At 39.0% G+C, this 25,436-nt stretch overlaps 1 protein-coding gene across 2 annotated transcripts in view; it reads left to right on the forward strand.

The window, feature by feature from the left end:
* Positions 1 to 25,436, forward strand: part of PRKAR2B (protein kinase cAMP-dependent type II regulatory subunit beta) — an 82,206-nt gene that overhangs the window by 38,468 nt on the left and 18,302 nt on the right. For both annotated transcript variants that reach the window (XM_035549474.2, XM_035549476.2), the window contains 2 exons: positions 23,064 to 23,116; positions 24,225 to 24,308. In XM_035549474.2, the coding sequence (XP_035405367.1) occupies positions 23,064 to 23,116; positions 24,225 to 24,308 (137 nt within the window). The remainder of the gene's footprint in view (positions 1 to 23,063; positions 23,117 to 24,224; positions 24,309 to 25,436) is intronic.

The following is a 25,436-nucleotide window of genomic DNA, read 5'->3' on the forward strand; positions in this document are numbered from 1 at the left end:
AGCCCAAAGCTTTCTCACCGTCAGACACTCCCTACTTCCAGCTCCCACTTCCCCCAGCCACGTAATCCTGTTCTGCAGCGTCTTTGCTTCATACATCTTTATTATTAATCTCTCTCAGACCTACTTCTCCAACCTCTAGTTTGGAGGAGAATACAGACAAGTTCAAAGCCTGGGAGAAAATACAGCTTAATGGATAAAGATAGCATCTCAGAAACTGCTATTTGTTTTGTTGGCAATGGGTCCCGCAAATGCCCCCAAAGTAATTCATATTTCTGTGTAGAACATCCATATATATTTACCAGCCAAGCAGATTGGTAATGTCCCAGTAATGGTTTTGTTGTATCCACTTGATGCTTTGGCCTTATGAACATTTTCTGACTTTGGATGGAAATTCTGTAGGAGCTGGAGTCAGTCACAAAAGAATTTAACCCAGACTTATTAGCTTGGAATCGCCCTTCTTTCCTTAGCCATAGGCAAGGCCCCTTTTGTCATTTCAGATCTTGCTTCCTCTTCTAGATAGTGTGTGAAAAGTCTTGTCTTAAAAGCTCATTGGAGATCTAATTTTTAAGCCTATGATAAATTATTTCAAATGAAGTCATTATTACTACTATATATACAATCTGCTGACAGTTGCCGGTCCTCGCTTGTCGCTCTTCGTGATTAAGATTTGTTTTGTTTTACTGTTGTATACGGAAAGTAATGGAAACTGTTTTGTGACCCTTACATACGAATAGCTGGGGCAGAGCAAAGCATGAATAACTAGATTTTGTGCTTAGCACAGTTGTGTTTTAGGAGCATGAAACTACAATGGATCATTCCAAGGCATATTCCATCCAGGGATGAAAACCATCCTTCCGTGTGGACCTTTTCTACTCCCAGTTGTGCCATATGATTATTTGCTTACCTATTAAGGGGGTTCCTTAATGGATTTTGAACTCAGGATTTCTCACTCTTGTTCTATCTTACATTGACTTTGTAAGGGCAGGAAGAGTCCTTCTCCTTCCCATGGGTGCTTGATCTCATGGCAAATGGAGAATAATCTGCAGTGGTGTTTGTGTGCACATAAACAGCGTATGCATAGCTTTTAGTATAAGAAACGTATAGAAATTATACAGGGACTGAACACGAATTTGAACATCTCAGTTTGTTTTAGAAATTTCTCTGAACAAATATTACAAATATTTTTCTTCTTTATATATGTCTCACTCAAATTCCTTTTCTCCTTTAGAGGAAAAAAATAATAAAATTTTGTTGTATTAATGCAATGCGCCTTAAGGTTTTGTTTTTGTTATGCTAATGATGTAGATCAATAACAAAGGAGTGAATAATTCCTATTCATTTTCTGCTCACTGTTTTGTGCAAAAGTCAGAGACCCTTTGCTGGTGCCTGACATTACTGTGAAGAATTATTAGGAGCATGCCAGAGTGAAATACCGCCAGGTGCCACAATCCACTAGTGCAGAAAATTGTATGTATGTATTTGCTACATATTTAAAATAGGAAACAGAACTTGATTTGAGAATAAAGACGAATGAACTAGTCGGAAGAATACATTTTAAGTGCAAATGTTAAAACCTTTTACTTTTACTTTACTTTTCATGTCACATGTCAGGGCATATGGAAGCACACCTCTCCATGCACAAGGAAATATTGAAAATGTAGAGATTGCTTCAAATAACCAGTTACACAAGAAGAACCCCATCAGCCTCATCTCAAAGCTTAATTCAGCCTCTGAAATAATCTTGTACACTCAAATGTCGGCTAAACACAGCGACAAAACTGGTAATTCATACTCTTACAGTTTCTGTGCATGCAGTTTATTAAATGGAGAGTGCATCTTCTAAGGCAGAAATTCAACGCTTACTTGCCAGCCTTCATTTTTCCTGCCATCTCAGACTGTAGTTTGGAAATATAGCTTTGCAGTGAAACAATATCGTAGCAGAAGAGTTCTCTGAGAGCTGCAGAGTTAAAACACTGAAAGGGAAGAGTCCTGAATCAAGACTTACTTTCTGTTCCATAGTATTCTTGCCAGGGGACAACAGGGAAAGACATCTTCCCGTGTTTTTCTCCAGCTAGCATTGATCTGGGAATGGTTTTCACACCAATTTTGTGTGGCTCTAGGGCAGCATACGCTTACTCTTCTCTTTTTGTCTGTCTCATCATAGGAATGTACTTCAGTATTGTGCAAAGATAGTCATCTGCTGTCCTGTAGGATTTTTAGGCACATCAAATGGAGTCAGTTGCATTTTCTCATGGTCATTATGGAGAAATGCTTCAGATGCAAAACAGATAAGAAAGGAGAGAAAAAATACTTGTACCTACTGCTCAGCATAATTACTTTGAAATAGGATCCTAATCTAGAAGATCCTCATGTGCTCCTGAGGTCAGTTTGTTGGTGAGTAGTTATAGGGTAGAATCTAAATTGCCATCAGCAGTGCCCAAAGACCCCAAGTTATGGTTGCATGTTGATGTAGACTATACATTTCGCTAATTAAATTTCCTACTTGAACAAGTCAAACCACATGAGAAGGACAAGTAAGGAGCACCCTAAACTTCTTCTTATTAAGCCCTATATGTATTAATCAGCTGGTTTCTTGCATATATCATCCAAGAAACTGGTCTGCTGGAAGAATGAGGAAGGGTAAGTGGTACTTTTTCTATGGATCAATTCAAGAAATGCCATCCACTTGTAAATGATAGGAAAATACATGGGAGAATAGAAGAGGTTGTTGAACTGTAGTTAGTCACCTGTTGCAGCAGCAAAGCAGAGACAGAGGAGTGACGTGGTGTGACAGTAGCTGATAAAACCTAGTAAGGGACTGGAAGAGGAGAATAGGAAGCCTACACTTGATGGAGTCAAAAAGAAAGGATTTAGGGGGGGTTTCAAATTCTTTGTGGAGCACCAGCACCAAATGCACAGCAGCAGCTTTTGCTCAGTGTAAGACATTCTTGTTTCCTGTACTGGGCAAATTCCTGTCTCTGCGGAGAACCATGTCTTACAGGGAAAGGTAATTAAAATGCGTCATGACATAAAAGCTGGGCTGCACAGGGCAGACAAAGCCTGCCTAGTATTACAGAGTGATTTGCTGCAGTATGGCAGAAGTGTTAACTCGATTTATTGCTCTGCTCATACTGCTTTTGCTGATGCAGTTGCGCAGCTTGTGTTATCCTCACTGCCAGCAGCCGTGACTCAGGATGCTGATTGCTTAAAACCTCATGAACGCAGCTTGTCTGTGAAAGGGTCAAGAAACTGTAGATTTGAGGTTGACAATAACAGCAATAAATTCATTCTTACAGATGCTCTGGCCTCCACAAAGCTGGAACATTACTTTTCCCTTGCACAGAACAAAAAGCTGCCCTGACAAATTTACTTGAGAAGCAGTTAATCGAATTGACGAGTACATTTAGCTGGTCTTGACACACTGAGATCACAAACAAATGTGTGTGTGACTGTACCACGCATCTCTGGGAATTGCAGCTCAGGCTGTTTAGATGTTATAGTGTAGAATTGTAAATGGTGTCTTGAGTAAATAAAAAGTAAGAAATTATATAATTTGTGTAGTTGTTCTTTAAAAGATTGTGAATGATGTGCCTTGAATGAGCTAGAAGAGTGGCCTCTCAGGGACAAGAAAAAAAAAAGATCTCAGATTTGTAGAATGGTGGCGTTATGCCCTTCTGGTGTAAGAGCTTGAACTGGTATGTGGTGAGAGGAGAGGCAGAAGATGCCTTAGAATGCTCCAGCGAGTGTCTGAATGGAGGAGAGCATCTGGAGTAGAGGGAGGACTAACAGGCGTGCACATGCATGTGCTCACACATGCAGCTTTTGTCATGTGTATGTTTCTATTCTAACTGTGTAATAGTAAATTGTTCAGTATACATGGCAATGTGTACTTTCATACATGGCGCACAACCTGATATTTTACATTTTCCAGGATTTTTAGTTACTTAAATCCAGTGGAATATCTATGTTGTGTTACCATTTGTATGAAGAGATACTTGAACATAGGGCATGCTTACTATTTTGTCAAAAAAAAAGAAATTAATATGAAAAAAATAATAGAAGCAACATGCTAAGTAATATTATTTGCTAAATTATCTTAAAAGCTGTACTACATTTTTCCCTATGCTGTTGTTCTTTTGTGTACTCTTACTCTATAAGTAGAATTACATGTTTTTTCTCAGCACTTCTTGTGGAGTCCTAATTTTGTTGTTCTTAAAGTAATGCTCTGTTTCATCTGCTGTGGCAGGTAGAAATTTACTGATTTTATTTTTAATTTTTTTATTTATTTTTATTCAGTTTCTATTATTTGTTTTACATCTTAATTTTATTTCATTCTGGAAGGACAGCCAATGTTTCAGGGGTGCTAACTGGCTTTCTTTCAAAACACTTGAAACCATGATGTATAGTGCACTGATGTTTACTTGAAGTGTTTGGTTTGAATTGCAGATTCTTCTAAAGTGAATGTACTAGGTTTAGTTTTCATAAAAATTGGGGGTTCATTGAATTTCAAAAATAATTTCCTTTATTCAACAACTCTTTAGGTAACTGGACTTTTATAATTGTAGTTATAAAAAGTGCCAGTGGTATCCATAATTCTAACATACCCATAAATTTCTGGCACATCATTTTTAGGATGTAATATTTTGCGGTTTGTCTCTGACCATAATGTAGTTCTTGTTTGAAGTTTGAGCAAATTTCTTTCAATATCTGTGACATTTTCAAGGCCTGAGCAAAATCAATATCTGAGTAATGGGATTTTAATTTAACTACCATATGTGTGACAAAATAGCTTTTCAAATGTATGGTTAGAAGTTCCCCATTAAAATTGAATTATTCAATGTGTAAAAAACAAAACAAAACTTATTTGCCAGAAGTTAGAACTGACTGATTTTGAGTTATGTTTTCTACCATGAATTTATTATACCTATATATTTGGAATTAGACCTTATTTTTAAAAAGTGCTAAATATCTCCCACTAGTTTTAACGAGAATGAAGGCATTCAGTTGGATGGAGAGTGAGGTGGCACGTAGTTGTATTGTGCAAGAGAAGAAGGAAGTTTTCAGGTTTCTGTTCAGTACACACTTTTCATGAAGGACTCCTTAATCAGAGCACAATGTGAGTGATGGATCATTTTCAAAGACATTATTTATATGAGCAATGGGAATTGTTTCTATTTATAGCCTGGTTGTGATCACATCTGACTACTGGATTTCTTAGTGCATTCATCATACAAGTGGTACCAGCAGGAGCTTTGCATTTACATCCCCAGGTTGCCATTTTTAAATGAGTACTCCTTTTTAATGGCACTTTTCCATTTTGATTCCTTGTCTCGATTTGATGACTGTGAAGTTAAAACTACTGCTGCCCTGGCTTCTGAGGACAAGACCAACATGCTTTAATGAGTAGGTTATGAAATTGCACATTGATGCAAGTGGGTAGAACATACATAAGTGGCTTACCAGACAGGAGTATAATGTAACTCTGGGCTGTCTGGAGTAATGGAAGCTCTTTGTTCCAGCCATCTGCGATGTAAATGTACATTTCTTTCTCTATTAAGTAAATGTTTAGCATCTGAACTTTTTTTTTCAACCTATGGTTTTATTTTGTGTTCTACACAAAATGAAGTGAGAGCAGTGTGGCTATTTGCTTCTTCATATTGTCTTATTTGTTTGGAGGAGCAAGGCTAGTGAGTACTTATAGTTCTGTTTTCTAGTTGAGTCATTGGGCTTTAGTTGATGCAGCCACAGGACGTGTTTCAGGAACTGCATGCTGTTTCCCTTCACCTCTGGCATGGATTTGGGGAAATAAAAGTTAGAAATTTACTTTGCTTTTTTTCTAATCACCGGTTTTGTTGTCTGCAAGCTATCCCTTTTGTGCTTATCAGAACAGATAATTACAGTGATACACATTGCAAAACAGATCGGAACAAGAGCCTGTAACTGCTATACTCTAAGCAGTGGTCCCCTGCCTTCTAAAAACTGTATTAAACAGAAGCATTTTGTGCCTGTGGCCATTAAACTTGAGAAGTTTGTCCTCCATGACGGAGAGCTGAAGGCCAAGAGTTGTTGGCTAGTACTGAGGTGAGGGGGTGGAGGCCCTGATCCGTGTGCTCCCGTCTTCTCTCAGGTCTGGAAGCACCCTGTTACGCCTTCTCTTTCTATTATATTCTTACAGATATAAGGAATGGCTGGGGACTACGGGGGACAGATGCACCAGTATGAGGGAGCGGAGGCTCTGTACATGGTGTATCCGCCATTCTCTGGATCCCACAGGCTACCCATGCTGTATGTACAGTGCTTTTATGTGGTGTCTCTAATTCGTATATAGTCCTGTAGTTATTACCTGGCTTCATCCTTATGGGTCTATTATGCTAATAATACTTAACTTCATGAGGGCCTAAAAATATTCTGAGGGCCTTCTGTACTGCCCACTGAAACCAGCAATAATACTTGACTTTTTCCTTTTTTTTAAACCAAGTTTTGACTGATTTTTTTTTTTTTTTCATTTTTAAAGGTCAGTGCAGTATCCAGATGAGTTGCAGTAGAGTGGTGAAGAAAACTTAATAATGTGATAAAATCAAGTAATAATAAAAGCAAATATTTCCAATTTATTAAAAAAGTAGTATCAAAATAAATTTATTGATCAGTAACATAATAGGCAGGTGGCTGCTTCTTAAAATTCAAAAATTCAGGGCCACAAGGATGATCAAGGGGTTGGAGCACCTCTTCTGTGAGGACAGGCTGAGGGAGTTGGGGTTGTTCAGCCTGGAGCAGAGAAGGCCGCAGGGAGACCTTACGGCGGCCTTCCAGTGCCTAAAGGGGGCCGACAGGAAAGTTGGGGAGGGACTCTTTGTCAGGGGTGCAGTGATAGGACAAGGGGGAATGGCTCTAAACTAAAAGAGGAATAGATATCAGAAAGAAATTCTTCACTCTGAGGGTGGTGAGGCCCTGGCACAGGCTGCCCAGAGAAGCTGTGGATGCCCCATCCCTGGAGGTGTTCAAGGCCAGGCTGGATGGGGCTTTGGGCAACCTGGCCTGGTGGGAGGTGTCCCTGCCCATGGCAGGGGGTTGGAACTGTGTGATTTTTAAGGTCCTTTCCAACCCAAACCATTCTGTGATTTAATGAATTCCTTTGAATTTAAAAATATTGTAGACTGAACTTGTGATCTCAATGAAGTTTACCTCGAGATAACTTCAGGCACTCTGTGTGTCAGACATTAAACCACCACTCAGTCATAATTCCCTGTCACTATTCTTACATTTGTCAGAAGAAAGCTTCTTTTCTTTTGTCAAATTGTATGGAAGCACAAGCTTCAGTTGTGAGTTTGTGTGCGTGTTTGTGCAAGTAAGCACACAGGTGCTGTTTTGTGGGAATGCCTGCACTTTGCTGGGCAGCACAATTACTTGAAACTGATGAATGGGTTGGTATGATCTGGAGGTTCCTAGAGTTTCCCTTTGTTATCAGCTCACCAAATTTACTTATTTATTTATCTTCCTTCTTGTATGGTGCCTTTCCAATGTCGTTAGGTTTTCAGTGGTGACATTGTAACAACAAACGCCTTATTCTGAACTGGTCTTGAAGAAGAATAGAAGAAAATACAGAAAGGCCTTTTTCCTACTGGGTGTAAGAGCAGCAGTAGGAATTTGTGTCTATTTTAATTAGTTTTGTTATCCTCAGTAAATAATTGCCTTTCTTTGAGTGATACTCTACATGTGCATTAGTGACGAGTATGTATACTGACAGCATCAAAGACCACATCATTGTTTTCCCTTGGCAGTACCTGTAGGGGTTCAATGTCCAACCCTCCCTCACTCTCGGAGGCGGGAGTGTGTTACAGCACGAGCTGTATCATGCTCAGGGAAGTGGCCATTCCTCCATCCGCTCTGCTGAGATGAAGCACTTTCTGCGTAGACACATTTTCTTCTGCATGGTTGATTATTCCATATCCAGTTGTTTTTGTTTAGAGCAGTGATGTCTTTATAATTTGAGTTCATTGCTGTGATACTTGGGAGGTTTGAATTCCATATTTGATCTGTACGTGAAGTCTTTTTATTGCTTAGTAAGTGACACATGCCTGATAAGGGCTCTATTTGCTGTTCATTTAAATTCAGCAAGTGAAGGGATTGGGTGCCTGTTTTGCACAAAAGTGGATCTGAAAAAGCCACAAAAGCCTCACCTGTCTCAGGCGTCTGAGGTTGCAGTGAGCCTCCTGGTCACTGCCAGAGACCCGCACCTGGGACCAGGCTGACTGGGATGCCATTCCCGAGGTGACTCCCTCAAGGAGGTGCCTGCCTCTTTCCCCAGACTTGTCATGATAAAGAAGATTTGTGGGACCACCAGCGGAGTTACCACAGAGTCTTGTGACATGGGTGAGGCGTGTATGTTGGCACTGACTCTGTAGCCATGGCTTACTGAAACTACACCAAGACATGAGGCATATGTTGGGTTTCTCCAGTTCAGCAACTGTGACATACAGCTCTTTCAGATCCCCTGGCACCAACTGGGGGACACCTCTGTAGAAGTGACACTTTGTTCTCAGTAGTAACACAAAGCACTGTGGAATCTCAGGAGAATGAGTTTAACTTATTATAGGACTGCATTCTCTCATCCTCATCATCTTTTTCCTACATCCTCTTGAGACAGTAGGACATTGTTCAAAGTTGTGGCCTATATAGAAACATGCTGATGTTTGTCAAGAATTTTTCATCTGATAGCTTCTCTTTTTTCAGTCACCAGGAAAATGTCCTGGTTTCCTTCAAAAATTTGCAGCTCATTGCTGGATATGTTGAATATTTTTTACTTTGGCTTTGTTCTGTGCTTTTTTTCACAGTGAGGAGCCTGAGATTAGGCTTCAGGTGGTTAAATTTAAGGTAAATCCATAAAATATCAAATAAACCACTCAGAAGCAGAAATTTCTTCACTGAAAAACTGTAATGAACTTTGGTCTTTCTAATCTGCTAGGAGCATTGGTACATAAATACCAACAGGTATGCTCAGGGCTAAAATCAATACCCTTTTTGCCTTCTGTGCATTTCTCTTTGTGCATCTCTGTTCTCAAGCATTTGAAAGTCAGATCTTGTATCATCACAGATTATACAGTTCACCTGACCACTTGTTGAATCCAGAACCATAAATTCTAGTCTGTATTAACTGTTAATCAACAGTTGCCTTCTGGTCAGCTGCTCAGCATCATTGTCTCCCGTGGTAAGTGGTGTGCTGAATTTTTGTGCTATTTCATCCTAGATTTTATTTCCAGATCTGCTGCTGGCACTGTAGTCTTTTGTGGTAAACCTATGGAACAAGCAGGCCACTATTCTTCAGCTTCTGCAACGCTTGTTTTGTGACATGGCCAGGCTAAAATCTTTGAGGGAAGGTCTCCAATTATTTCATCTGTCTTTTAGAACAGTGACATCATGTGTCCTTTATGTAGTGATGGTAGAAAAGCCTTGAGTTTTCTTATGGCACTTTCTAAATTGGTTCTGCCGTTGCTCTTTTTGATAACCATTCAGATACCCTTTACCAGGTAATTTAATAGCATCAGGGAAACAACTTGGAGCTACGGATAATACGAATAAACTCAAGGTTTCCCAATGACTAGATTCTTCTGGATCTTAGGATAATTCAGGTTGGAAGATACCGTCGGAGGTTTCTAGCCCAACCTCCAGCTCAAAGCAGGTCAGCTGTTGGATCAGACCAGGTTGCTCAGGGCTGAGTTCTTGAAAACAATTTCTCTGGGCAACCTGCTTCACCACCTGACTGGCCTCATGGTGAAAAAGCTTTTCTTGTAACCAATCTCAAACTCTTTTGTTTCAGCTCATGCCTCTGTCTATCATCTTTCCGTCATCCACCAGTGTGCAGAGCCTCAGTCATCTCCCCATCGGTGCTGCCAGGTTCCTCAAAGCCATCTCTTCTCCAGACTGAACAAGCCAAGTTCCTTCAGCCTCTGAAGTGCTTAACTACCCTGATGGCCCCCACTGAGTTCATTCGAGTTTATCCATGTCTTTCTGTATTTGGAGGCCCCAAAAGGAGACCCAGTACTCTAGATGTGGTCTAATGAGTGTGGAGTAGAGAAGCAGAGATGGACGGTCACTTTGCCTGTTCATACAGCCAAGGAGGCCTTTTGTCTGACCTTGCTGCTGGGACACTGTTTGCTGGTGGGCACTGCTGGTGGTCAGCTGCTGCCCACCAAGACCCTCAGCACTGTTTTGGAGCAGCTCACCAGGCAGGCAGTGGCGAGCTGAGCTGTTTCCAGCATGAGGATGATGATGCAGCTATCCAGGTGACTGGATGCATGTGCCCCTTTCGAGGATAGTCTAAGGTGAAAAGCATTCACTAGACTTGAATGATCTATACACTGACGTGTGTACTGTGCATCTTTTCTGTCTTCAACTAATGGTAAATAACTTTGTTTTCTTTGTGGTTTGACACAGTGAAAGGCCCCTGAGAGTATATAAAAACAAACAAAAAAAAACATGTTGATATATAAGTACTTACAGTAAAAGTAGTACATTAAAATTCATTTATCACAGTATTCCAAGCTGGGCACTTTTTATTTTTCACATGTGCAGCTTTTAATTTGTATTGCTTTTTATTGTTTTCTATTCCTTTAGAATTATGAGTGCTTTGTTTTAATACACTAGCAGTGGGTACCTCAGTCAGCAAATAGTCTGGTTCATTCCACTAGAATATTTTGCTATCTCCCAGCTGTGCTGCTATCTTGGTAACTTTTCACTGAATGATTACTTAATCATTAAACCTGAAATGCCTAGAACTGTCAAGGGGACTGTATACAAATTAAATCAAGTTCTTTAACACTGCTGCTTAAACACAGGACATTTATAAGGGAATACAATTTCCTTGGGGTTCCTGCAGCTTTCACTGTGGCCTTGATTATTCCGTCTAAGTTTTCTGTCTATAAGAACATTCTGTTAAAAATGATGGTTTTGGTTGAAAAAGCTAGATGCAGTTCTGTCTTACCCTAGAGGTTCATTTATTCTCCTTTGATATTTAACAGTGTTGTTGCTGAAGAGCATCTATAGGTAATTTCTTTCTTGGGAAAACAAGACAAAACTATAAGCCTGAATTCTAACACCGTACAAAGCCAGATGTTAACCCTTTTTTAACTTAAGCTGTAATTTTAATAGATTGTCTTAAATATGATCACCTGACATACATGATTTCCCAGGGTGTTGGTTTCTGTTAGTCACTAGTTGTCAGGAAATATAAAGTGTCTGGCTTGGGTGAGGATCTTTATTTTATTATTTTTTTTACTTCCAAATTTGAAAGAATTGTAGTTTAGAGAGGGGGGTATGTGTTATCTCGCATCTCATCAAGTAAAAATAAAAATAGCTGCTTCCTTCCATTCAGTAAGATTAAGTTCGTTTATGTAATTTTTCCCTGAAAGTACAGGTATGTTTTGCATATAGAACTGACCAATAAGAAACTGCGTTGAAAGCTTGAATTTTGTTTAGTTTTCAAACTGGCAAGTCCACTTCTCTTCTGCTCTTTGTATGCCAGTGTTTTCTGGTGTAGATTCAGTTTCTGAGAAAGTTGCTGCATGGACACTCATGAGCTTTCCCCTGCTGCCTAACAGTTTCATCTCCTGCTGAAACAGCGTAAGGTTGTGGTTGTGCCAGGGACACAAGAGCCAGTGCCAGAGAAGATCCTGTATCAGGACAAGAGATTGTGAGTTGGTGTTTGCATAAAACAAGGAACTGCACACAAAGTGGAGAACAGGGACTGGCATACAGCAGCAAGGTATTTGTGGTGATGTCGTCAGTTTGTCCAAGATAACATAGCTTAATTATTAGGGATTAGTTGCAGGAGTCTGGATGTCATACATGCATGGATCACTGACGCTTTCTTCATTAAGTGGAAAGAACACACTCTTTCTTGGTCAGTTGCAGGTGGGGATGAGCCTGTTTCTGTCATAGCAACTACTTGGGTATGGAGAGACTGGGAAGTCCAAAACACCTGTGTTGACAGTCTGAGGCTGTCTGAGGTCACATTGCCAGGTATTCATCTCCTGCAGGCATGATGTCAGTTTTTTTGGTTCACCTCTAGCTAGCTTCTCTTCAAGTGCAATGCGATTTTAAGTAGGTATCGAGAAAATGGAGCTAGGTGGTGGTGGCTACGTGAAAGAGTGATATGACTTGGAGTGTCCTCCGTAGGTTTATGGCACTTCTTCCAGTCTTTCTGCATCTTCTTGTAATGTTAGAAGATGACAGGAGGATAAACTGAGCACTGTGGAAATCTGTAGGATCCACAGATAGAAGAGATGAAGCTGTTTTATAGTATGTGGGAAAAAGCTAGATTCACACCGGTGTGTTTGTGTAGCCATTTAGTCTCTGGAAGTAGAGTAGTATTTAGTTAATGGTACCGAATGTGTGTGTGTGGGGGGGGGGGGGGAGGGTGTTTAGAAAGTTGGCAATACAGACGTATTTATGTTAAGAAATATTTTTTCATTCATCAAAGTACACTATCTGTATTTACCTTTGGCTGGGGACGTTCTGAGAAATGATAGCTCCAGGTACTGACTGCTCATTATCTGTGTGAGGGGAGGCTACTTTTTTTTTCTTCTCTTTTAGAAAAAGATTAACTAGTTCTGTGAGACCTTGGTGTCTTCTTTCTTTTTCTCAGTGGTAAGTAGTCACACAAGTATGGATGTCTTCTGCTACTAGAGCATGTCAGTGTGGTAATTGGTGTTTCTAGGATGATTATAGACTCCGTTCTTGGAAGAACAATATTTGTAGACCATCTTTTGGCTTGTTACTGTTGTCTACACTATTACAGATGTAGACAAGCACGTAGTGATCACTGTGTCAGGTGCTTACTTTCTTACCTTAGTAAGTAATGCCAGTGCTATTTCCTAATAACAGTTTATATTTTAGTTGTGGAAAAAGTAAAGCGGCATATCTTACCTTATAGTTGTGATTCGTCTTCTACACTTCCTTTGGCTATCTAAAGAAAATCCCGTCAGCAAAAAGTCTTAAATGGATTTTCTGGAGTCGTTGAGAAACCAGATGTTCAAAATCAACCTTTTCAAAACTTGGCAGAAGTATTTTTCAGAATCTGTTTTTGTCTACCTGTCTTCCTGTTTGATCTGGAACCTTTTTAATAAATTTGGTTTATCAGAGTTCTGAGAGAGAATTATGTGAGCATGACATTTCAAGCAAAAATCATTGTGTTAAAATTCTAGGAGACAAGCTCCTTTAGCTTATAATTGTGTTTCATCTTGCTTAACAGCCTGGCCTCAGGAGGAATGAAGTGCATCTCATTACAGATTATTTTGTAATGTAGTATGTAGGGCACTTTCCTGGAAAAGAGGGAAGGGCGAATTCAAGCTTCCTTCCCTCAGTCCCATAGCTGTGAAAAGCGAAGGCAAATTTCAAAGGATGACTCCTCCTCTTTCTTTAGGTGCCCGTCCTCAGCTTGCTATTCTAAATGCCGTATGGATACAGGGTTTTCTATGAAGCCTGCTCAGATTGAACTTTACACTCACTCAGGTGCCCAACACAAGTGTACCCCACTTTTTGCCATGTGCCTCTGAGGAGCTAGGGGACACCCTTCAGGGATGAGGAGTCCACATTCCTAAGTGTTTTTGCACCTGAGTTCAGGAGTTCACACAGTTAATCTGAATATAGACCCACAGAAACAGGCTTTGCGAAGTGAAGCATTTATTTAGAGGTTTGAGCACATCAGTAAAGAACAGTTTTAAACCAATCTCCTCTGGGCTTGTTTATTATATTTAAAGTTCTACCATTTTGTAATTATGACTTAATTAGACGTCATTCCAAAGGTTCGTATGAGTATTCTAGATTAAGTATTATCTGTGCCTTCCTCGTTTTTCTGGACGGTCGTACTGCTTTTGGCAGGCTTTTCACCTTGTCTTGATCAAATGGGCCCAGTCTGCTGGCAGGACACTAGGACATGCTTGTCAGAGCTTGTAGTTCTGGCTTTGTCCCTAACGTCCCTACAGTCCTTTGCACGACTGTATGGCTTACAGGTCACCTTCTCTTGTGTGCCCTTGTTCTATGTTTTTTCTCTTTTCTTGAATCTTTTTATATCTTTACATGTCCTGCCATCAGCAATTCTTTTCTTTGTGTTATTTTCTTTGCCTCACTACATCTTTTCTTTAGCTACCAAGTTGATTCTTGTATTACTCTTTAAAATACCAGCATAGAAGATAATCATAAATACATGGTTTCATAAACTAATCATCTTATTTTGGGTTCCTTAGCCTTTGTAACTCTTTGCAGATATGTAACATGAGTCACTCTCCTTTCCCCTCTTCTTGGCCCAGTCCAGTTAAATCAAGGTGGGTGCTTAATTTTACCTCGTGACCTGTTGGCAGAGTTGAGTTTTGCCATTCATTTTGCCCTCTTGAATTCTGTGATTCTTATATTTTTTTTTGGTTCTCCTTCTACTTCTCCTGGTGCTCCTTTGCTCAGCATTAATAGGTGCTCCCCCTCCTTCTCCAGTAAGGTTGTGGGCCTTGGAATTCCGTTTTTTACTGCTTCCCCTGCTGTCTGTTCTTAAGTATCTTATTTAATATGATTTTAGCATTTTCTTTTTTTTTGCAAATAATTCCCAATTTTGCTTTGTTTGCAGTTTTTTCTACCCACCTTGTCCTACAGCTGACTGATTCATACATCTCACCTTCAGTGTCTTCTTACTACTCCAGAATTTGAGTATTTCCTTTTCTGGCATTTCTTGACTCGTGTTTTTCTCCTGGTTTCAATTTTTTATTCTGTTCTATTAATAGTTTCATGGTTTACTCTACTACATTTGTAAATTCAGTAGTGTTTTCCTGCACGCCTCTTTCATATTTAATCCACATTAAAAAACAATTATTTTTAATAATTAAGCACCAAACATGCCAACTTGGTTATCAAAACTAACACCTCCTTTTCAGATATTTTACAACACTGAGGATAAGACATGATTGGAGAAACTGAAGGAGAGGCTAGGAGAGATGAATGAGTGATAAACTCATTTGAGTGTCTATTTCTGTGTCCTCTTTAAGGTGTATGTATATACTTTTGCAATCAATTTTGAAAAATATGGCTAAGGTAGTTAGTATGCTATTGACTCACCTTAATGTGTATTGAAATGTCTTAGAACTCATCTCTGTGGTTTCTTGTTGAAGTTCACATGGTTCAGTCAAAATCTACAGCAAGGATTTTATTGTTTGGGGCTCTGTTACTATGAAACCTGACATGGTGAATAGTGTAAGTTACAAACCCTGTCGACTGGACAGAGAACTCATTTTGGGTAAAATTAAGTTGCTGCTGTGGTTTTCTGTATTGTATATAGTTCCTTAAAGTGTGCTACTTACTATGTGGCTATTTTAAAAATGTGAATGTGTACGTTCTTGGGATGTAGGCTCCAGGGACAAAAACAACAACAACAACAAAAAACAAACAAAAAAACCACTTGTAGCTACAATCTTTTAAACTTTTGCAGCACATTCTATGTAAGGGACGAGTTTTCTGGTGGGAAAATAAGGTGTGTTCTCTGAATGGACTGCTGACTTTTCTATAAGAAAAATCTGTAGTTGATGGCTGTGAAGTGCTAAATAATATGGGAGGAAGAGCTGGGTGCAGCTCTGTTCTTGTTCTTGTTTTTTTTTTTTTTTTTTTTGCTTTGGTATTGGCAAATATAAAGTTGAAATGTATGCAAAGAGCTCTGTGTCTGCTCAGAACATGTCAAATATTTATACACAGTTCAGTTCTGTCCCAAATAGCACACTGTAGAGTTATGAACTGCTTGGACCCGTATGAGAATGGGAACAGAAGGTTATACAAGTCAACATCAGAGTACAGTATGTCATTGCATGGTATGCTGCTATAGCTGGGAAAGCTTACAGAATAAGCGCTATAGTGTATAGTATATACTGGCAAACTCTTCTAGTGGAAGTGCATCTTAGTTTTGTAATGATTTTGTTGTTTAATAACTACCTGCAGTGATCTGGACACTGTAACGCGTCTGTGCTCGTTTTCACTACCCAGACAGATGAAGTCAGGCACTTCCTGAGAAGCCCCACAAAGCTGTCTCCTCACCATAAGCCTTTTTTTTTTTTTTTAGCTCCATCTTGACAAATGACACAATTATGGAAAGAGCTGAAATAGGACTGTAAATAGGACTAAGGACTATGCAAGTCCTTGGGGAGAATCTACTAAAGCCTTTTTCTATGTCCCTGTTTAAAAATAGGGAAGTCTTTTCAGCTGCTTGTGGTGAAGTTCAAACATGCTGCTTCTGTGGAAGAGCCAGCGATTCAAACCAGTATGATTTCGGGGAAGAGTGCACAACTTTGCCCCAGTGATGAGTGTGCTATCTTTGATGCAGAGTGCTTTGCCCTGCGGAGTACAGGAAGATATTGCAGTCTAACACGTCACAATTTTCCATGTTATATTCCAAAGTATTAAGGAACTTGCAGTGCAAAGGCACCCACACATGAATAACTCGACTAGTTCTCTGAAAATGCCTTGTGTGGGCCATCAGGTTTCTTCAGATGGGCTTTAATGGTGTTCAGTGTGATCTTGATGAAATCCTTGCTTTGGTGTGAGGATTGACGTAACCTGAATAAACTTCACTTGGACTTCTGAATGGAGACTCCTTGGGAGGATCTATGACTCACTGTTGGCGTGGATCTCATTCAAGATGCTATATCTTATTATTAGGCACCTCATGTTATTTAGCATTGCTGGAGGAAATATATTGAAGTTTGACTAATTTAAAATAGCAGTAGCAGCAGATGGACAACAGAAAATAGAATGGAAAAATTGATTGAATGAGCTAGTTCTTCTAAAGTGTTTGATTTCTTGCAGGCACGTAGCGCAGGCTGAGCATGGTCTTCCAACTCTGGCAAAAAGTTTTGCTGTTAGGCTGTGTAGCTGAGAACAAACCACGTGTTTGGTATGTATTTACAGCTGTCATACCGTCTTTGGTAAGTCTCAGCCTATTTACTGAAAGGCAGAGTAGGCAGTCCTTCATGAGCAGTCCATCTTGAAACAGATTTTGTTGGCAGTGGTCCCAATCCTCCAGTTCAGTCCCCACCTAATGACCTGAAGGGCATCCTCCTAATAATTAAGAGGAGACAAACTGATTTTACTTAGCTTCAAATTTTTGAGGCTGGTGTCCTGAGCGTTTAGCCATTTGTGTTAAGTGATGCACCACTCAAAAGTAGATATCACATAGATCTAGTAGACTGGAGGGGAAATTCTTATTTATTTTTTTTTTCATGTGAGAAAATCTCAAAAATACTCATGTCTCTATCATTGCTAGAGCTTTTTTTCTGAGCATGCATACTTTTACTCTAGTTTGGATAGCATTTGTAATGTAAATACTCCATATGTAGTACAGTAATAACACAATTATAATGTCTCAGGCATTGTGTATATTAATTCACCTAATTGTGCCTAGATAAAGTTTCGAGTTAGTGACCCTGTCAGGTGTAGGCATTTCTCAGATGCTCTGTTTTTGACAGTATCGTAGGAAACGATAGCCCCAGTGATCATGCTTTGTTCCAAATTAGTTTGCGTTTAAAGAAAGCAAGTCCTTGAGATAGTTTCAGTGTTTTGCCCAAATGGAGGATGTCAGCAGGATAGTGAGTTGGTATTGCCTCACTGGGTGCTGTGTGGAACCAGGTAAAATTTCTCTCATCTCATTGTGCACTCCGAGAAGAAAGTTGTTCTTCTTTCACTGGGTTGTTCTTTAGTCCCTACGTTTACTTACAGCTCTTCAATCTTGTCTTCTATGTGGTCCCGACAAAACCATCTCTAGAAATAACACAGGGCTTGGTAATCACGACCATCAGAGACCATGACCAGTTATTTCTTTTTGCTACCGTCACACAGGATTGCTGTTGTTTCAATGAAAGCTATCTGTGAAATGCAGGGTTTTGGAGTGCAGAGTTTGCTTGCTTCCTGCAGTGGTAGGAACTGGTGATATGTTTAAAAAACAGATTTTTGTGGCAAATAGTGTCAGAAACTTTGATGAAGGTGCAGCAGTATTTGCAGTCCAGTCTGGTACTAGCATCTGCTGTGCCAGGAGTCTCTGTGCACCATGTTTCTGTTCTATGTTTAGAAGATGGAGAAGTACATCCTGACAAACTGGGGAGAAATCTCACCCTGCAATTAAGTCACCTTTTTGACTTCCATCTGGCTAAACCAGTGAAGTGACGTTCTTGTTGTACGAGGGGGTGGGCGTCGCTGCTGTAGTTGGGATGTTTGTAGGGACATAGGGCATGCTGCCATAGCTACAGTGGCAAGAGATGGGTTGTTTTCATATTCCAGCCTGATAGTCGTGCTGACAAAACTGTGTAGTCTTGATTTGGCCTGAATGGGAAGAAGAAATACTTCCATGGATGTTTTATTGTTGTTGTAAAATTATTTGTAACATGCTTTATTACCAGGGGTTTCTGTGCTTTGGAAACAGTCCACACATTGGTTGTTTTCCTGCATGTTTTCATTGTAATACAATATTTTATGATTACATATCAGCTTTCATTCATTTCATTATTGATAGCTTCTTACTTCCTGATACACCAAGGGAATAGAGCATGTTTAACGTTATTTTTTTGTGATCTTACAATTACTAACTATATGTTAGTTATCATTTTAGAATTCATTCATATCTAAAGTGACTTTATTTCCGGTGTTTGTTTTTTTTTAATGTAAAACAATATTAACTGAATTCCAAAAATTTTATTTTACTTGGACTAAAGAGTTGGAGATTATAAAAGCTTGCCTCTTCTTGCTGGCAAAGCAATCCATCTAGATTTGTGTGTGGTTTTCAGTGCACATGTATTTTAATAACACACTGCCATCAGATAATTTGGGTTTTTCCTACAAATACTTTGTGCTGATGTGTTTGTGCTTGTGTCCATCTTGGTGAATTATGTGAAATAATTCTTCATAGGAAAAAAAATGAATAAAAATAGTTTCAATTAGTTAAGCTTAGCAGCCAAAGGGGAAATACGTGCAGTGTTTGTATCACTATTTTTAAAGCTGTACTTATGCATGGGTGAAATGGGCCTCTAAGAACTGTATTAGGACTGCTTTTTGAGCAATGGTAGGATATTAAATTTAGCAGTGACATGTAGCAAAATGTGACAGGGCGTTTGAGCATGATAAAGTCAGCCTGTACTGTGTGCTCTTGGGAATGTGGAATGAGCTGGGGAGGCAGAAAAATGAAACACCAATCGTTCTGAGTATTGCAGCCACCAGCAGTGGAGTGGTTCAGAATAATGATGTCTGTGATGCCAGTCAGGCCTCAGACAAAAGAGCTGGGGCCACAGACTGTCTCCCTGGAATATACAAAAAGAATAAAGAAGGGGTGCTATTGCACGAGCAACCTGTCATCATCAGCTGAGTTATTTCTTTGTTTTCCAAAGAATATGGACTAAGTGGAGAAGTGCAGAAACCAGTCTAGCAGCTTACTCTAAACAACAGGACTCATCTCAGGAAGGATAGGGTTTAGCTCAGCCAGTTAGTCACGTTTGTAATTAATCTTTTCTTAATCTGGGGATGTAATACAGGTCAGATGAATCACATCATAAAAGTGACGGCTTCTCCCCATTAACTGTGATTGGAACCCAGATCACTTCTGCAGATGTGGATGTCTTCAGAAGAGGCATCTTACTTAGTTCTGGATGATTTATATCCTTGGGGTTCTAATGGACCAAACCCCAGTTTTCAAGTCCTGAAATTCAGTGGACTGTAGTAATGTCAAAAAACATATTTCAAGAACAGAAGTAAAATGTTTAAAGTTTTTCCATGACCCATCTACTGCTCTCCACCCAGAAATTAATACGTTACTGGACTACAAAGTCTGTAAGACAAACTATTGAAATAATGGAGGAAAAGAAATTGCACATTTAAAACTGTAGAGCTACACCATTTGTATAATCTTTAAATTGTGACCCAAATGAAAGATGCATCTGTAATCATGGCAAAAAGATAAGCCAAGACAAAATAAGTACAGAACTGAAACTAGAAGGGAAGTTTCTCGTGGCAGATAAGAATAAATCATTTTAAAATCTGGGAAGATGGACACTAGCCAGAAGAAACTGCAGTTATTAAAGAAATATAATGCACGTAATCAATGATAAAGAAGAAATATTTAATGAAAGTATCTGCTGATAATAGCGTGACTGACTTAAATGAGCTTCTAGCAGAGAAAAGTGAATTTAGAGTAGAGACACCAGATGATGTGGAAAACCTCAGGTACATCCTCTCTTTCTGTTCTGATCCTGCTTGAGGCTATGTGAAAGGAACTGGTAAGATGGATCAGGATGGCCATGGATGAGGCTAAATTCAGTTTCTTTTATGTGTTCTGGAAGACTTAAGTCTTCAGCCATACTCTCTGAGACCTATTGATTCTGTGATAACAACACCAATGCTATTAAATTCCCATTTTGCTTAATTTTTTTCTCTTAGAGGTTTTATTCAAGGTAAGGATAGGGTGTCCCTGTACCCCAGGTTGAGACTGACTATTTATACACCCAGCAGCACCCTGTAATACACATCTGTTGATTTCCATGTACACATACTTGCACTATAGCACAGAAGCTGATAGCAGTTCAGACAAAGTAGTGATTTACATTATGATGGCTTACGATGCTTACTTTGCGTGTTATTATTGTTGCTATTTAAATAACCCCCCCTAAAGTTTATTTCAGACATCACAGAAATACTATAGTTGCCATAAAAAAGTTGGTAGGAACATTTTGTTTATTTAGAGGTAAAATATTGTACTTGTTCAAGATATTTCAGACTTCCTTTTGTGGGCATTTATATTTCTCTGGAACCAAAACCAGTTCCCAGTAAACTTGGTAGAAAGCTTTCAGTTAGTTCCAGAGGGACTCGTATCAAATTTACTGAAGTTTTTGAAGCTGCCAAGTTTTATAAAGTTGACAATCTAGGATTTGCTGGGTGCGTGAGGTGGTGAAAGCCAAGACTTCCTTGGGGACTGTGCATAAGTGCAATAATACAGTGAAATCAGCTTAATTAATAGGGTAACGGGCAGGTTAATGGGTCTATCTGGTGACTACTTTAGAAAGCGTTTGTGTAGTAATATAGGAAATAGGGGGAATAAACAAGAGGACATGCAGTCTTAATCCACGAGGAGCAATGTGACTGAACTAGCAGAACAGACGTGGAAGGCGGACAGGGCAGAGGAAGAGGCTGCTGCTGTGTACCAGGTTCAGACACTCATACTGCGATCCGGGCTGTGGAGGGAGGTGGACATACTGGTGGTCTGTGAGTAATACTGAAAGGGGAGAAGTCAGGAGCTCTGTCATTATGACTGCATAGCACAGACCACCAAAGAGATCGGGTAGGTGAGGGTTTTTATTAGCTAGCAGGGTCCAGGGATGGCAGTGATGGTGGTGGTGACTGATTTGAAATGATCAGTCATCAGTTGGAAGAGAATAAACAAGAATGCCGACTGCCCAACGTGTTCTACGATGCACTTTGGACAAAACTTTGAGAGATTGGGAGAAGCCATTGAAGGGAAGCTATTCTATGTGATACCAACTCTGGGGGAGAAACTGCTATAGAATAGGGAGAGAAAAGTCAACGTGAGTGAGAATTCCCTTGGGATGTCAGAGCTCACATTTTAGGAAGGGAAAGAAGTAGCCTGAAAGGATTAGGACAACAGGTCAAGAGAGTGAAAAGGGACTGGAGGCATAAGCTCATGGAAAAGAAGTCTGGAGAAAAGAAAGAAAAGGAATTGGATGTTCCACAAAGATGCAATATAAAGGGAACAAATTCAAATTGTGACCACACAAAAGAAGAACAAAAGCACAGTAAAATAAATCTGTCTAAATTATAAGCTACTTATTTATATCAAGCATGAGAAGGAACCATGTAGAAGATTAAAACTGGTTTGGTTTATTAAGAACAAATGTAAAAGAATAGCCAAAGATACGGAGTAAAAAAATCAAGGTCAAGGTAATGAATGCGATCCAGTGACAAGAACAAACATTAGCAATAACAGAAATTGTTCTAGGAGTATATTACCACTAAGAGCATCTTCCAGGAAAGGATTGCTCTGCTGCTTGCCATATTGCGTCAGTCTTCACTAGTGGCATTAAGAGCGTATGGAAAACTCAGCGTAGAGCAGAGAAAGGACAAACCACAGAGTACTTCACGTAGCAGGGGTCTCCAGGTTGGCTGTGCTTGAGTGGTGCTGGGCTTGGAGACTGGAAGAACTGGTAAAATAAGCCTCAGCCCTGCTAGAAGTTAACATTGAGAAGCTGAAGAAGATAAATGAGAGAGTGGGGGGGAAAAATAATAGAAAAATTGATCCTTAAAAGGGTGGGGTGGCTACCTAAGGGAAGAGACCTGTCACAGGTTTACAGATCATTTTTGTTCCTAGAGAACTTATGGACAAATAATCAAATGTTTTATATGTACCTGGAGGAAAGGTACAAATAGCAGCGGGCATGGATTCGTTGGAACTATTTTATGTCCTATAACAAGAGAATAGAATTTTGGGATAAAAGAAAAGGAGCAGATGCCCTACGTTTTCAAGATACTATTTCCATTTTCTTTTTTTTTTTTCAGTAATAATCTGGATTATATATGGGAGAGTGTGCTTGTTAAATTTGCTGATCTTTCAAAGCTGAGAATGGATCAGAATAACGCTGGAGATTAGAATTCAAAATGGTGTTGACACTTTCTCCACTGTCTAAACTGGTCCTTTCTCTTCAGCACTTAAGCAATCCCTACTGGACACAAAGATTAGATCTTTCCCTTTTTATATGCCCATAGTAAGATCAAATCTCTTACAGCAGGTTACTTGGGAAGCTGAGAAGTATACTGGATGTCTTTCAAAACACAGAAAACATGTCCAAAAATTACATAAATATAGTTTTTTTCACCAGCAGTGTGGAGATGACCTACTATGGACCTTATCAGCAATATTTTCTGTGGTTCTCTGCTGAGCGTGTTTCAGTGCTATATATTATTAGTATGCCACACAATGCATTTGTAAATATAAAGCTTGTAAAACAATATTTTAATTAATATTGTACTTTTTTTTTTTTAAATTTCAGTGTGTGCAGAAGCTTATGATCCTGATGAGGAAGAAGATGACGCAGAATCTAGGGTATTTAATGCTTTGAGTTAAATACTTATTTTTTCAGTTCTCAGGCATTAAATTTAGGAAGAAAATAGGGCTGATTATTTAAATTATGTAACCAACATTACCATTCCTTTCCAAAAGCATCCTTATTATAATATTCTTTAATAATTTGTAGGGTTTTCTTACTAAAGGAACATTTAAAAATTCTCTGTAGTAGTCACCCATGTAGGACACAATTAAATATTATTTTACTGTACCTGTGATCCATGGTTTGTTATGGAAACATTTTTATGCAATTACATTTGCCCAGAGAGTGCCTGCTATTAAAACTAATTCAATAGTGTCCTTGCAACCTTGCAGTATTTTAATCAGTATTAAAGTATGTACATAAGGCAGAGAAAAGACAAATGATAAAATCACTAAGATTATCAGATGTGGAATGCTAATGAAATAGATTTGCTTATTTTACTTAAGTCACCATTTTAAAGGCATTTACTTGATTTTTAATATGAAATAACATGACTTTTAAGATTGCTCTGTTTTTGTATTCTATCTACTTTCTGGCTAATAAAAGTGGAAAAAGGTTATCATAAGCTTATGAGCTAAACTAATAACTTGACTGATAGTCACATTAACCAGGCATGGGTAATTTAGTAAATCTCTGCTCAGTCATATGATGTGAAGTCTGTCATTTACACTGTTAAATCTCTGATATAAATTTATCACAGAGATTATTTCACAAATATTCTTTAGGAAGAAGTCATGGCAAATGGATAACAGTGGTGCTTTGTTTTTTTCTTTTATAGAACATATATGCTTAGACAGTAGTAGAATAATGTTTATTCAAAAATTGTTGAAATAAAGGTATCTGGAATGGCTTGTGAAATGTACTGGATTCTACAGATGTGAAGATCTTGTTAGTTAAAATACAGACATGCTTCATTTGCTCATGCTGTGGTGATACAGCGTTATCACTGACTATTTACTCAAATCCTGAAGGTTTTGGAAGGAAAATGTTACAAAGCATGGAAAAAAAATATTGTGCAAAATACTTAGGTGAATTAGCTTAGCCCTTCAATTAATTGCTGCTGTAAGATAACCACTTTAAAGGTTTTTCTATTCTATCCCTCAGATTATTCACCCTAAAACAGATGATCAAAGAAACAGGCTGCAAGAGGCTTGCAAGGACATTCTTCTTTTTAAGAACCTAGATCCGGTAAGAGATTCTTTATAATGAACAAGATTTAGTAATGTTGATGGGAATTAATTCTCATGACGTTTTGAATTGAACCTACGGATTTGACTTTTATAAGCTCATATGTATGCTTTTTTGACCGTTTTGTGATCTCTAGAGGTGTCATTTTGATAACTGTTGTCAGTTTTAGTATATATATGTCTTGAAGTACGTTAATTTGAATATATGTATTAATATGATTGTGCTGTATTTTCTTATTTTAAAACTATTTTGCTTTACATTAATTTATATAAAGTCATTGGTTAATCAGAACTTTTAAATTGTGTCTATTAGTTAGTTTCTATCATCCAAAAGTGTACTGAGTGTACCATCAAAACCTAAAATTACATTTTAGCTATAGATGTAACTGAATGAGCAACTTAAGCAATAGAGGGAGAAAGGCAATAGCAAGATGTTTACATTATTACTTCACGTAATATAGACACTGTAAAAATGCTACAGATAGTTTTCATCTGTGCAGATAATTTCCTTCTATTATCTATAAAAACAATTCTGAGCTTTTAAGAAAGCTTAAATACAGTCAATGAGTGGCCTGGATCAGACAAAGGTGCTCATACTACAAAAATGCACTGGGTTGTTTCAGGGAAAGGTGAGTGTATCCATCAAGACATGCATACTGAGGTTGGGATGACTCACAGCACACCAAATGCTTTCTTGGGAGAATTGATTCAGCGCTGTCAGGGGAGCAGGGGGAATAATTATGTAGAGTTTTAAGCATGAGAATGAAAAGTTTTAAATTTAATTCAAGAGGGAGCTAATGGAAAGACCAGCCTGCAGCTCTGTTTGAAAGCCAGGTGCAGTTACAGAGAATGTGGTTTAATTCATGCTGCGAGTTCCCAGCTCCTGCTTCTGTCTGCACAAAAGCCGAGCTCTGACCCAGTGTAGCCATCCCCACAGGGGCCCCGAGGAGCAGTGAGCCACAGACCCCATCAGGGCTTTGCGAAGCCGTAGAGTTAGAGCTGTAGCAGGAGTCCTAACACAGGAAGTCAGATGTGTGCATTCTTGGGACTTCAGGGAACCTGACATAGGATCTCCTGACTCTCCTGCTCTCTATTTAATGGGTAGTTAACTAGCTGTTCCACTATACTG

The sequence above is a fragment of the Cygnus atratus genome, chromosome 1 (genome assembly GCF_013377495.2).
Source record: "Cygnus atratus isolate AKBS03 ecotype Queensland, Australia chromosome 1, CAtr_DNAZoo_HiC_assembly, whole genome shotgun sequence".
Lineage (NCBI taxonomy): Eukaryota > Metazoa > Chordata > Aves > Anseriformes > Anatidae > Cygnus > Cygnus atratus.